The following is a 14,856-nucleotide window of genomic DNA, read 5'->3' as shown; positions in this document are numbered from 1 at the left end:
AACACATGCACCACACATACATGCACACACACACACACACTTCTCTTCATTGAAACCTTCAGACAGAACAGAGAGTTGACATAGAGGAAGTTACTACTTTAATAGAATTTGTTACCATGTCCCCTAACTAACATAGAAAATGATCACACAATCTGTCACACAGACGGTCAAGATCTGCAAAGGAGAAAACATACAAGGGGATTTAGGTCCCCTCACATACAACCGCAGATATCTGCTGAGGTGGCAGAAAGAGAGCAGGGTCTATATCTGCTGAGGTGGCAGAAAGAGAGCAGGGTCTCCTAAACAAAAGCCCAGGAGAGGGCTAGCAGTGTTTCCCCTAGGTGTACAGCTTAGGGGGGGGGGGGCGACGACCATGTAGAGAGAGAAATGACATGCCGTCGTGTAAATAAGATAAATAACATAAGGCCATTTAGTTTGTTTAATAAAAGAGCAAGCTATAGACCTGTTTTCTAGGAATGGTAAATGACTTATTTTGTGATCTGGCGCTATATAAAAAAAAATATATATATATAATGGTCAGGGAAACACTGGGGCTAGGGGAGGTTTGGCTCTGAAGGACAGGACTGACCTCCAACCAGATCAGTGGTGGTTGGGGTTAGGCTCGCGCACACAGGGAAAGAGGAGCAGGGAGGGAAGGACAGATCAAGCAGGACGGAGGGAGCGAGGGAGGGAGGAGAGGGAAGAAGAGACAGAGAGACAGGAGCAGGGGAAAGATGGAACATTGAGAGAGTGTGAGATTGAGAGATTGAAAGATCGAGAGAGAGATTGAGAGATAGAGAGATTGAGAGAGAGAGAGAGAGAGAGAGAGAGAGAGAGAGAGAGAGAGAGAGAGAGAGAGAGAGAGAGAGAGAGAGAGAGAGAGAGAGAGAGAGAGAGAGAGAGAGAGAGAGAGAGAGAGAGAGAGATAGCGATTCTAAGTCAAGATGACATTGAGCAGCATGGAGCAGGAGGAGAGTCCTACAGGAGAGGTTCTTCTCTGGCTCCAACACTCTGCCTACAGACAGAGAGCCTCAGGCTGGTGGATGGTTTTGGGAATGACAATCACACCGCCACACACACTGTTCAACCACAGGTCCTCCTGAAACCAACCTCTGTGTCAACATCAACATAGCTCCTAGAACAGTCACTGGACTCGGGGAGAGAGAGAGAGCAGAGAGAGGAGAGAAGAGAGGAGAGATCAAGGGGAAGAGAGAGGAGAAGAGGGTAGGGAGAGACAGTCCTGTTTGTGATAGAGAATCTAAAGTCCCGAATCACAATCAGCTTCTTTTACCAGCAGTCCTTCAAGCCATTAAACAAGCCATTAAATAAACACTGCGCTCCCTCCCTCCATCCATCCTTCCATCCCTCCCCTTTTCTGTTCCGCTCCAGCTGTCTTGGCCAGCCCCCTTCCTTCCTCTCTCTTTCTCTCTCTCTCATCAGCTTCTCTCACTTCCTCATCACATCAAATATCCTTCTCTCTCTCTTTTCCTCTTTTCTACTCCTCTCCTCTTCTCTAACTCCCTCTCTTCACACCACCCCATTCTCTCCCCTCTCCCCCTCTTCTATCTCCCCCCTCTCTTTCCCTCCCTTCTCACACTCCCTCTCTCCCTCTCTCTCCTTGCCTTCTCAGTCCGCATCTCCCCTTCTCAACTCCCTTCCTCCCCCCCACTCCCTCTCTCCCACCCCTCTATTTCTCTTCCTTGTCATCCCACTCCCTCCCTCGCTCTCCCATCTCTCCTACCTCCCTCTCTCACCCCCTCTCCCCTACCTCCCTCTACCTCTCAGCAGGGGGAGGAGCAGAATAGGGGCAGAATTCTAAGTAGATCGCTGGGTCGCCGGCACCCCGCCCGGGCCCTCTGCGACGCGACTGGCTGGGAACCAGGAAGTGAAAAGTTGCGCAGTTTGGAGGATGATTCAGTGGTGGCGAAATGGAAGGTGAATAAAATGAGATGAGGAATGAGGAATAAAAGGATGAAAGAGAGAGGAGGAGAAGAAAGATAGAGGAGGTTCAAGGCCAGCTGAGAGACCACGCCTGTACAAGCTCTCATCTCCCTCACTGACACAGAACAGCATGACAGAAAGAGAGCGCGATAGACAGAGAGAGGACAGTTAAGAGAGAAAAGAGAGAGAGATAGAGTGAGAAAGTGAGTGAGACAGACAGCTGATAAAGCAACGCTTGGACCAGACACCATCTGGCTTATATCAGCCCATTCAGACAGCGAGAGAGAGAGAGAGCGAGAGAGAGCAAGAGAGAGAGAGAGAGAGAGAGAGAGAGAGAGAGAGAGAGAGAGAGAGAGAGAGAGAGAGAGAGAGAGGGGTGAAAGGGAGGAGAGGAAACTGTTACATTCTTTCTCTTGCCACCAGTGTCAGTGACAGGGCATGGGGGGGGACAAAGGGAGGCAGAGAAAGAGAAAGAAGGAAGGGGATGAGAGAAAGAAAAAGAGGAAGGTCATTAGACAGGAAAAGAAGGGAGGAGTGTGAAAGTCTACAGAGTAGACGGATGTATCGCCCAGGGAGCGACAGGTCAGCCCTGGTCACAGCTGCCTGCTTTCTCTCTGCTCCAAACACCAGCCCAGTCTGCTATCATACACAGGCTTCTGCAGAGGAACAGGGCTCTGCAATGGAATAGGGTTTGCTGATGAACAGGGTCCTGCTGAGGTGCAGGGTTCTGCAGAGAAATTTGGTGGGTTCTGTTGAGGAACACGGTTCTGCAGAGCGACAGGGCAGAGGTAGAGGATTCTCTAGAAATGTGTTCAATGAGGAATTTAGTTCTCTTAGCAAGGTTGCAAAGCCCGGTTACTCATTCATCAGTTAATTCAAGCACACATTCGATGATTTATGTTAGTGCAGAGGTGTTTTTATCTGGTATGGGTGGGATGTATGAGTGGAGCCATGAAATTCAGCCTAGTAAGCAGCCAGACTCTCACAGTCAACACATTCCCCCAGTCTGACCACCTACCCCCCCCCCTGAAGTCCTCCCTCCCCCTCCTCCTTCTCCCCCTCCTCTTCCTCCTTCTCCAGTCTTCTCCTCCCCTTCTTAACCCTCTCTTCCTCTCCTATTTCTCCTCTCCTCCATGTTCCTCCTCCACCCCCCTCACCCAATCCAGGTTCATTCATCACCCCGAGCAGAGCAGAACAACACGGAGGCAGCAGAAACATATGGCTGACATTAATGTTCCTCCCAAACATAGCTGACTCACGCACACACCACACATACAGTCTCTGTCTCTCTCTCTCGCTCTCTCTTTCTCTCTCCACAGAGCGCAGCCTGACAAACGTTACCATGACGATGATGGTGACGGGGATGTCAACGGCGGCGTAGCCGTCTTCGGGCGGAACGGCATCCAATGACAGCCGGTCCTGACGGGAGCACATGTGACCGCAGTTAGCCCCGCCCACAGAGCGCAGGGCGTGAAGCAGAAGCACGCTGGCCGAACAGCCCATACCCACAATGCAACGGTCGTCCAGACGGAGCCCTAGACCAGGTCTAGAACAGGTTTAGGAGTCGGCTAGTCCAGCCCCCACACAACGCAATCCACCCCCCTCCACCAGGTCACTGTCCCAGATCACTGATCACTGTCCCAGCCCAGAGATGACTTAGTGGAGCTAGGCCAGACTAGGCCAGGTCAGACCAGGTCCCCAGCCCAGCCCCCGGTCAGCCCTGCCCTGGTCTACAGCCCTGGTCTACCTGCTGCCCTACCTCCAGCCTGGCTCCACGGTCCAGCCCAGTCCTGCTCTATCCAATGTCCAGTGCCCAGCCCAGGTCTATTCAACAGTCCAGCCCCGGTCAAGCACAGCCCTTGTCTACCCCTGGTCCAGCTCAGTCCTGGTCTATCACTGGTCCAGTGACTAGTCCTAATCTATTTTATCTCTCTCTATATATCTCTCTCCCTCCAGCTTTCCAAAGCTTGTCTTCTGTTCTGCTGCTCTGCTCTGAATGGTTCTGGCTGGAGGAGACTGAAGGCACACTGGTGTGTTTCTCCTTCCCTCCCTCCCTCACTCCCTTGCTTCATTGCTCCAACTCTCCACTCCTCCCTCGCCTTCTCTCTCTCGCTCTCCTCTCTCTCTCCCACTTTCCCTCTCTCCTTTCAACTCACTCTGTCTCTCTCTATCTCTTTTTCAATCTCTCTCTCCTTCTCTCTCTTTCTATGCAGCTGTGCGTAGCTCCGCGCTGTGTCCAATCACAGAAAACCACTATGGTCAGCTGACCAAATCCAGCAGAACACACAGTCACGCACACACACTCAAACACACAGACACGTTAACACACACACACTCTCCAGCAGTCACTCAGCTGCAACTGAAAAACGACAGAAAGTCAATCCAAGTTACAGTAAAACACACACAAAAATGGTCGTAGTGTGTGTGTGTGTATGTGAGTGTGTGTGTGTGCTGCAGCTGTAACACTTTGATTTAACTCTGCAGACAGGCCATGAATGCTCTTTTTCTCGCCATCTCCCCCTCCTTCGCTTCTCCCCCCCCCCCCCCCCCGCCACCCCTTAAGAAGTGAAGTGTTGAAATGCAGCTCATATCTCAGACTGCGCCAAAGCACTAAGAGAGAAGAGGATAAGAAAAGACGAGAGGAAAAAACGAAAGAAAAAGTGAAGAGGTGGTGAGGACAGGAGAAGGGGAGACGAGGAGACAACGTGAAAACAGAAATGAGAAATGAGAAGAGGACTAGAAAAGAGAGAGAATGAGAACTGAGGAGAGGAAAGGAGGGATGTTTGTGTGTTCTAAAGTACATTTTATTAGCCTGTTTGCATGGAAGTCAGTGACAGTGTGTGTGAGCAGTCTGTATGTCAGGGGAGGGGCCGGGGGTGAGTGGGGTCAGTCATGAGGGGTTGCAAGATAGGGTGGTTGGTAAAAATGTGTGCGTGCTTGTGTGTGCGGGTGTGTGTACTTGTGTGTGTACTATATCTTGTGGGTGCATGCTGAGATTCAGGACTGTTTGGGAAAATGGAGCACACATGTGACATTCCTGCAACAGTTCAGCTCACAGAGCCATTAGCCTATCAGAGATCAGCTACGGGAGTAGCCAACCTATGAAATATCAGCTATGGAAGTCATTATCCTATCAAAGATCAGTTCCAGGAGTAGTTATCTTATTAGCTCAGAGAGTACTAAAGTTAGCCTATCAGAGATTATCTCCAGAAGTAGTTGTCCTATTAAAGATCAGCTCAAGATGTAGTTAGCCTATCACAACTAAGCTCAGAGAAATGTTTTAACCAATCAAACATCAGTGAGAACCTGTCAAAGCTAAGCTCAGTAACGGTAGACCAATCACAGGAATCAACATCTATTTAGTAGAATCGATACACGCTCAGTTGAGTTAGTATCTATTCAGTAGAATGTGTTTCCACTCAGTAGAGCATCACCAGGAAGGAGGAGAGAGCAGTGGGGGGTGATGAGGTCATGATTATGGTTCTCAGGGTCTATTTGACAGAAAAACACACCCACCTCCCACACACACGCCTTACCTCTCACCATTACACGCCACATACGAGCATACACACACCTCCCACACATATACAAAGGCACGTCACACACCTAAACAAACTCACACATACAAATGCCACGCATACACACAATCACACAAATGTTAATAACCTCAGCTGCCCCTCGCCCAATCAGATGACTCTCACTGGTTCCTCTGCTCTGTAGATCCCTCAGCTACATGCCTGATATAACTCACCAAACACACACACACACACTCACACACAATCACACACACACAGCATTCCTTTGTCCCTATGCCAGTGGCCTACAATAGCACTGTCATGCCGACAGTCATGCCCCCTAGCAGTCAGTGGGTGTTCTAGACCCGTGCATGATGCTCTGCTCCTGCTGCCATGACGACTAGAAGCTGTGGTTCTGGCTTGGAAGATGTGCTCTCTGGGTAATGCAGTTCATCTCAGAAAGTGGGTAGAAGTAGTGGTTTATGTGTGTGTGTGTGTGTGTGTAAGAGACAGAGAGACGAGAGGTTATGTGAGGAGAAGAGAGGAGAGGAGGAGAGGAGAGGAGGAGAAGAGGAGAGGACGAGAGGACGAGAGGAGGAGGAGAGGAGAGGAGAGAAGGAGAGGAGGAGAGGAGAGGAGGAGAGGAGGAGAGGAGGAGAGGAGGAGAGGAGGAGGAGAGGAGGAGAGGAGGAGAGGAGGAGTGAGGAAGTGTTTAACAGATCATAACTCAACTCTAAATTATTGATATGAGATGACACTCCAGACTAGACACAAGAAACTGACGGAGCTCTACCACACACATACACACACACACAAACACATACACACACACAGAGGATATTCCAGGCATTCAAACCCAGACACAGATCTGCTCAAAGCCTTGTTAGGGAGGGTTTGGAGCATCAATAAATAACCCAGCATATTGGTTTTTTTTTTTCTGTTGCCCCACCATCTTTTTCTGTCTTTCCCTCTGTCTTCCTCCTTTCTCTGTCTGCGTTCTCTCTCTCTCTCTCTCTCTCTCTCTCTCTCTCTCTCTCTCTCTCTCTCTCTCTCTCTCTCTCTCTCTCTCTCTCTCTCTCTCTTTCTCTCTCTCTCACTGTTTGTCTCTCTCTTGCTGGATTAATTAACTCCATCTCTTCCCCTGAGCTCTTACCAATATAAAAGCCTCTGGCTAAGTGTGTCTGTGTGTGCCCATGTGTGTATGTGTCCATGTGTGTACGGTATGCATGTGTCCGTGAGTGGGTGTGTCTGTGTGTGTGTCTGTGTGTGCATCCAGTAGGCCTGAGCCCCAGATCAGGATGACATCACTGTGTTGTACAGAGAGCAGCTCGTCTCCAGAGCTGGATAATGAAACCCAGCTGTGATGCTGGCTCAGAAACACCCAGCACAGCTAGCAGCAGGGCCATGCTAACAGGCTCCACCACATTGTACCAGGCAGCGTGTGTGTGTGGTGTGTGTGTATGTGGGAAACAGAGAATAAGAGAGAGTGCTTACTTGTAGATGTGTGTAAGTGTGTGTGTGTGTGTCGGCTAATTTGAGAAGATTTCTGCAGACTCTCACGTCAGCTGTGTCTGCAGTCAGCTCAGTCTGCAGTCAGCTAGGTCTGCAGTCAGCTAGGTCTGCAGTCAGCTCAGTCTGCAGTCAGTTAGGTCTGCAGTCAGCTCAGTCTGCAGTCAGTTCAGTCTGCAGTCAGCTCAGTCTGCAGTCAGCTAGGTCTGCAGGCAGTTCAGTCTGCAGTCAGCTCAGTCTGCAGTCAGCTAGGTCTGCAGGCAGCTAGGTCTGCAGTCAGCTCAGTCTGCAGTCAGCTAGGTCTGCAGTCAGCGGAGTCAGTAATATGGTTGGGAGGAGTCAAGAGCTTGTAGTTTCCACAAGGAAAACACACTCCACCGTTGCCATGGCTACAGTGGTGCCAAGAGGATGCCGTCATTCAGAGTCAGCGGCAAAATACTTTCTGAACTCCCAGCCTCTGCTGTGACTGACATGCACTTCAAGAGGGACAGAGGGTCAACCTCCCCTCCCCCTCCCCCCCTCCCCCCAGAGACACAGCTGAACTCACTCACAGGAAGTGAACCACTGACGGGAAGTGACTGTGTTTCTACTTTAGACTGTCGCGATGGAGGACCTTCTAATTATGCTCTATGAGTCATTAACAAGATGGCCGCCAGTGTTTCCATGCAGGTCTGTCACACCGCACTCCATGAGGTCTGTGAGGAACTTCGTATTTCACTTTTAACTACCCGTTTGCATGTGCGCCTGTTGACAAGGCAGCATCCTCGTCCTGGTCAGATCTGTGGGATACGGTTAATATGTACCTTCCTCTCTGCTCTACTTTCCCCCTCTCCTCTTCTCTCTCTTCTCTACTCTCTCTTCTTTTGCTCTCTCCTCTTCTCTCTCTCCTCTGCTCTTTCCTCTTCTCTCTCTCGTCTACTCTCTCTCCTCTCCTCTGCTCTCTCCTCTGCTCTCTCTCGTCTACTCTCTCTCCTCTGCTCTCTCTCGTCTACTCTCTGTCCTCTGCTCTCTCCTCTGCTCTCTCTCGTCTACTCTCTCTCCTCTGCTCTCTCCTCTGCTCTCTCTCGTCTACTCTCTCTCCTCTGCTCTCTCCTCTCTCTCTTCTCTTTCATCATCTATTGAAAACAGAGCAGCACTTACACCTCTGATTTTCTCTGAACAGACCAAACAGGAAGGAAGCTCGTTCTGAACCACACGATCAAACACACACACACACACCTCTACACACACGCATACATACAGACACACCTCTACACACACTGTACACACCCAGTCAAACACACACACACCTCATATGCTCATCTGCTCTCAGATATCAGAGGTCTCGACCTAGCCCACAGCTCCAACGCTACACTGTGTCAGTGCCACCTAGTGCTGAGATCCTCACACAGCAACCAGACACAAGTCACTGCAACACACTGGCGAGGCAACAAGCCAGCCCCAGTCTGATCTTCTTTGAGGGTTTATGTTGGCTTAGGCACAGTTCTGTGGGTGTATGTGAAGCCCTGTGTGAAAGTGCTTTCAAAAGGGCTATACAAATAAATAAATAAATGATTTAAATTTGATTTGATCCCTCACAGAAGAACAGCTACCAGTGTGATGTGAAGGATATAGATGTGGTGTGTGCTGGTCAGTAACACGCTGTTGTTGTGGATGTTGTTGCTTTTGCTGTTGTGGATGGAGCTGTTACTATGGTATCTCACCAGTCACCAGTGGTGGTGGTGGTGTGGGGTGAGCCCTGCAGTTCACATGCTGTCCTGCAGGGAGAGCTCTAACCCAGAGATGAGTATCTGAGCGTTGGCTGCTGGTTTGTTTATGGAAGGAAACTATTAAAATGTCTAGAATTAAAGTCCTGGGGCATGGACAGGGGAGAGTGGGGGGGGGGGGTATAGGGGAGAGGAGGAGGGGTGTGTGAGTGGGAAGGGGGCAGGGGAGAGGAGGGGGGAGTAAGGGGGCAGGGGAGAGGAAGAGGGAGTAAGGGGGCAGGGGAGAGGAGGAGGGAGTAAGGGAGTAGAGATGGGGAAGGGGGCAGGGGAGGGGCAAGTGGGGAAAGCAGAGGATGTCAAAAGTTTCCATTCTTTTCCCTGTCTTTTACTGACCCTCCCCCATTTCTCCCATCTCCCAGAACAATGAACCTCCCCTCCTCCCCCGTTCCCTCCCTCTCTCCTTCTATATCTTCAAGAGGAGAGAGGGGTCATCACATACTCTGCACACACATATTCTGTCTGCACAGATACTTCGTAAACATGGAGACTGTAGCCATGACAGACAGAGAAACCTAAATACTCACTCAAACACACACACACTTACACACACACAGTGTGTCAGAGCGAGCAGAGTATCTCATTAATTCATACTCCCACGTGGCAATGCCCCCCACACACACACCCACACACACACCCTCCACCACTCACCTCTTCCTCTATCCTCCTTCCTTTTGACTGGCCCCCCACTTCTCCTAACCTCTCCTCATCGCCACTACACATACTTACACACACCACACATACTTACACACACCACACATACATACTAAAATGTCAAGGTACAGTCTCCCTTTTCTTCACCCTCCAAGTCTCTCTCTCTCCCATTGCTATACTGTTTAGAACTGTTTTCAAAAAGGTTCCCTCTAGAACCCTTTTCAGGTCATAATGGAACTGTTCAGGGTTCTCTCAAACAGCTGCAGCTGACTGAACTAACCTGACAACCAGGACTTGCAGGCTCTGTTACTGTATGAGGCTACAATGTAGAAACGCAATACAATGCAGCTGAGTGTTTCTACACTGGACAGCTTCCATCCTGGTGAACAATAATTAGAACCAGACCGTGTGAGTGTGTGTGTGTGTGTGTGTGCGCGTTAAAGTCTCCTTCATCCCCTTACTGCTGAGAGAATGAAAGCTCACCTGGGTTTGTGTGCATGTGCATGTGCATGTGCATGTGCGTGTGTGTGTGTGTGTATTGGTGTGTGTGTATTGGTTGGGGGTCCAGGGGTAAAAAGGGAGGGAGACCGAGTAAAGAACGACATGGAGAGCTGCCTTGGAGGCAGGCCAATGTGTCGATGCTAATGCACTAATAACAGAACCAGGCATACACACACACACACACACATGCACACACACGCACACACATTGACTAAACCAATACTCTGTGTGTGTATCTATCTCAGGGAGGTAATCCAATCCAATTGCTCAAAAGTCAGTATGATAATGTGCATAATGATTATTTCAGTCACTATCTACAAAGCTTGCATGCTAGCAGTGAACTTCTTCTGTTCATGTTGATTGACCTGACAGAATATGACAGCTGGCCAGCAGTTAGCATCTGCCCAACGGACAGCATCCTAGCAGGTTAGCTGTTAGCATGAGTCTCTCAGCACACCCTGGTCCACAAGGGCCCATATCCTCCATGTACACAGCTGGCTGAGCTGCTCTGCTTCCCAAACACATGAATACTTCTGTACCCTGAGATCCTCCAGCTCCTTTACTGGAGATCAAGAGGATTCTTTCTGACTGGCTGAATCAGAGCTGAACCCGCTGGCTTTATACGCAATGCTTAACAGTTTTAATAAGAAGGTCTGCATTTGAGAAAAAATAAATAGTAAGGGTGGATCTGCAGGTTCTATGGTGTAATGGTTATCACTCTGGACTTCCAGCAATCCAGCAATCTGAGTTCAAATCTCAGTAGAAACAATTTTCATATTGAACATACTCAGGTTATATATCTATTGATGGGGGATGTTCCAATTTCAGTGGGTCAAAACGATTGGGCTGTGAGAATGTGGCAGTGTTGCTTGTCATATCCCTAATTAGTGGAGCTGTTTTCTCTATTCTGAAAATTACAGACATGAAGTTTGTATGTTTAGCACTCTGGATTCAAGTTGTAGTAGAACCTGTCTCTCTCACACTTCCTCGTCAAAGAAGTTGTACGCTCTAGTACTAGTTGAGCTCTCTGCATTTCTGTGTTTTTTGTGTGAGAAAAAGATACACAAACAGGTTCTATGGTGTAATAGTTAGCACTCTGGACTTTGAAGAGTCTGAGTTCAAATCTCAGTAGCACCACTTGAGAGCAATATGCAGCTGTCTTTTCGATAACCTAGTTCTCTATAGCTTGTGTTATGCTAGCATTCTGTCACTAGGTTAGATAAAGCAATGAGCAGATGCTGCCAGCTAGCGTTCTGTTAGTGTGGATTCGACATGTCTAGGATTTACAGAAGCTGATAGCTTCTCTAAAAAGCACTGTCAGGCCCTGTACCTTGAGTGAAGAACAAATACCCTCTCCAGACATTAATGTGGGTTCTATGGTGTAATGGTTAGCACTCTGGACTTTGAATCCAGCGATCTGTGTTTGAATCTCAGTAAAACCACATATGATCAGATGTTGTCTTACTAAAACGTTTCTGGCATTCTGTCACTACGTTAGATGAAGCAATGAGTAGACCCTGCCTGCTAACATTCTGTCTGTGTGGGTTTTACAGATCTAGGGTTTACAGAAGCTCATGACTTCCCTGACAGCAGACTGTCTATCCCTGTACCTTCAGTGAAGAAGAAAACCCCTATTCCAACATATATGTGGTGTAATGGTTAGCACTCTGGACTTCTTAATGCCTGTTAAAACAGAGCTCTAGATACAAACCCTGTTCAAACCTCAAGCCCACCTCTTCCCCTAACATGGCCCATGCAGGGATCAATCCTGCTTACGCTAGCATGTATCTCTAATCCCAGCTAAAATAGTGACCATTACCTAACCTGGATACAACCCTGATACAACCTCTACTTTAGGTTACAGGCCCACTGAGAGTTAGTCTATGTTATTACAGTGTAATCTGAGAGTCAACATTACAAATGTAACCCAGTCTAGTGGTGCTTTCTCCTCTATTCACAGTATTACAGTAACAAGTTACCTTAAGAAGGTTCTATGGTGTAATGGTTAGCACTCTGGACTTTGAATACAATGATCTGAGTTCAAATCTCAGTTGAATCTTCAGCCAAAAATCTCAAACATATGTATTATAGTGGCATCCCATTATTTCAATCACAACAGAGTTTTGCACAACATTCACCACTCCCCCCCCTGCAATGCTGCTTCCTACACCCCAGCATACAGCTCCTGTACCCCCCCTCCCCCACACAGCCTAGGGTGAGGACACGGCAGCACTGAAGACTTTTCCTCATGGCTCTGCACAGGGATACATTTTCTCTTGCAACCTTCTCATCCTCCCTCTCTTCTCTCTCCCCCCTTTCTCCCTCCTCCACCCCTCCATCGTCCTTCTCTCTTTCCTCCACTCCTTTTTCTCTCTCTCCGACTCCTCTCTCTCCTTACTCCTCACTTTCTCCCCTATGTGCTCTTATTATTTTAACAGATACACTTTGAGCACTCTGGCCAGCTTCACACACACACACACACACAGCTAGCCAGCCACGGGGCCAAATCCAAAACAGAGGAAAACACACAGAAACAGACGCTGGTTCTTTGAATAATATAATCTTCCAGACAGGACAGAGATGGGTCATAAATCTTTCTATTGTTCTCAGGGCATCGTAGTTCCCATCTTCAGTACCACTGGGGATAACAGGCTTCTCCCTGGCTGGGGGCATGTGTCCTTGGGGACATTTATCAGCGCGACACCGCCCTGTCTGTCTGCCCGTGGTGGCGTTGGCATCTTGGCCCCGAGCCAGAGTGGTGCTGATGGACACGTTTCCACACCAATGTCCCTGAAGACTCTCTTCTCCTCTATCTCTATCCTCCATGTCTACTCCTTTATCTCAACTCTGCTCTTCTATCTCTACTCTACTTATCTGTTCCTGCATCCCTACTCCTCTGTCTCTACTCTCCCTCTCTACTCTCTCTCTACTCTCTCTACTCTCTCTCTACTCCCCTGTCTGCAGTCTCAACTTACCCTCTTTCTTACCTACCTACAGAATCTCTGTTTTTGCTCCCTCTGTTTGTTCTCGTCTGTATGTTGTGTGTGTGTGTATGTGTGTAGCGTAGATGCGTAGAGGCGGCAGGGCAGGGGGTGTGCAGTAATGGCTGCAGCATATCTGGCCTCCTACTCTGGAATGTAGAGAGAACAGAAGAACACTAGAGTCCACTCAGAGGAAGTACCCATCTACCAGGTCTATTCTTAGTCTGGACCCCCCCCCCCCAGGGGAGGAGGGGGAGAAGGGGACAGAGGGGAGGGGATTGGGGGGGAGAGATATAGAGAGAGGGGAAAGAAAGAAAGAAAGAGAAGGAGAGGGAGAAAGAGTGTAAGATAGGCAGAGGAAAAGGGGAACAGAGAGGTGGGGAGAGAGGGAGGTGAGTGGAGAGAGAGAAAGAAAGAAAGAAAGAAAGAAAGAAAGAAAGAAAGAAAGAAAGAAAGAAAGGAAGAAGGATGAATGGAAGGTGGTGTGCTATCTGGTGTCTGTCAGGGTCATTGCTAAAGTGGCTGGCCAGGCAGGATAGACAGGCAGGCAGGCAGGCTAGCATGCACAGAGAAGCAGAGCTCTAGTAAAGCATTGTGTAGTTTGCGTGTGTATGTGTGTGTGTCAGTACAGTCTATTGTAGGCTGGTATTGTGTGTGTACAGTCTAGCGTAGCCTAGTGTAGTGGTGTGTGTGTGTGTGTGTGTGTGTGTGTCTACGGTCTAGCATAGCCTAGTAGGAAGCAGCAGGATGAATGGATCAGCTCTGTGCCTCCAAATCCACTCTCTCTGAAGAGCTGCTGTAAACCCACACAAACACAATGTATGTAGCCCCAAGGGACTCACTCTCTCTCTCTCTCACACTCTCTCACACTCCCTCTCTCCCTCTCTCTCTCTCTCTCTCTCTCTCTCTCTCTCTCTCTCTCTCTCGCTCTCACTCTCTCTCTCTCTCTCTCTCTCTCTCTCTCGCTCTCTCTCGCACTCTGACTCTTCTGCTTTCTCTATCTTTCTCTCTTTACTTCTCTTTCTCCCTCTCTCTCTCTCTCTCCCTCTATCTCCCTCTTTCTCGCTCTCTCTCTCTCTCTCTCTCTCTCTGTCTTTCTCTGCCCTGCTCTGGTATCTCTCTCACATGCTTTGCTACTTGCCCGCTCAAGCGCTCTCTCTGTACTGTGTTACCCTGTCTTTCTCTGTCCTACAGTACAAGCACACTCACACATTGCAAAAACAGATATGGGTCAAGTATAGACAGATATTCTGTCTTTCATTCTCATGTTTTCTTTCTTTCTTTCTTTTCCTTAGATCTTTCATCTCCCCTTGCTGTTTTTGTACTCCACTCTCAATAAAACAGTAAGATACACACATGCACCCTTTGTGGCCGCCCACACATCACATACACGCACACATCTTTCTCTCCCCCAGACTAAACAACTGTGGAAGGATACCGTGCCTCCCCCCCCCCCCCACCTCGCCCCACCCGCCTCTACCTGCACCCACTCTATACAGCAGCATAATCCCCATTGTCACACACACACACAGCTGACATCACTGTGTGGCACCAGGACCCTGTGTGAGATCACAGAGTTCAAACACTGAGTCGATTCAGCAGACAGACACTGCTGACAGGCCCCTCTCTCTCCCTCCGTGCCTCCCTCCGAGAGACCTCCCTCTTTTCCTTTCTCTCTCTCTCTCTCTCTCTCTCTCTCTCTCTCTCTCTCTCTCTCTCTCTCGCTTTCAGGTTCTCCCTCTGGTTCTCATGCTCTCTTTCTCCCATCCTCAGTTTTTCTCTCAATCTTTCTTCCTCCCTCGCTTTCTATCTTGTCTAACTGTTTCTCATTTCTGAATGACTCATTGAGACGCGCACACATACACCCTGGCAGTACTTGGTTCCACTGGTGTCAGACTTTCATGCTGGACCAAGTCCTCATCTCAGAACAGTCTGAACAAACGTCAAAGAGCCCTTCATTCATATCCCATAATAATCTCTGCCCCCTCTGAA

At 48.9% G+C, this 14,856-nt stretch overlaps 1 protein-coding gene across 1 annotated transcript in view; it reads right to left on the bottom strand.

Annotated features, from left to right (window-relative positions):
* The window catches only part of dock10 (dedicator of cytokinesis 10), a 37,074-nt gene extending 33,618 nt beyond the window's left edge, over positions 1 to 3,456 (bottom strand). Inside the window, 1 exon segment of the mRNA XM_067246655.1 lies at positions 3,283 to 3,456. Within this exon segment, the coding sequence (XP_067102756.1) occupies positions 3,283 to 3,444 (162 nt within the window). The 5' untranslated portion in view covers positions 3,445 to 3,456.
* Positions 3,457 to 14,856: the final 11,400 nt, after the last annotated feature.

This window comes from Osmerus mordax, chromosome 11, assembly GCF_038355195.1.
Source record: "Osmerus mordax isolate fOsmMor3 chromosome 11, fOsmMor3.pri, whole genome shotgun sequence".
Lineage (NCBI taxonomy): Eukaryota > Metazoa > Chordata > Actinopteri > Osmeriformes > Osmeridae > Osmerus > Osmerus mordax.
The sequence above is the reverse complement of the archived record's forward strand: the minus strand, read 5'-3'. Positions and strand labels throughout refer to the sequence as shown.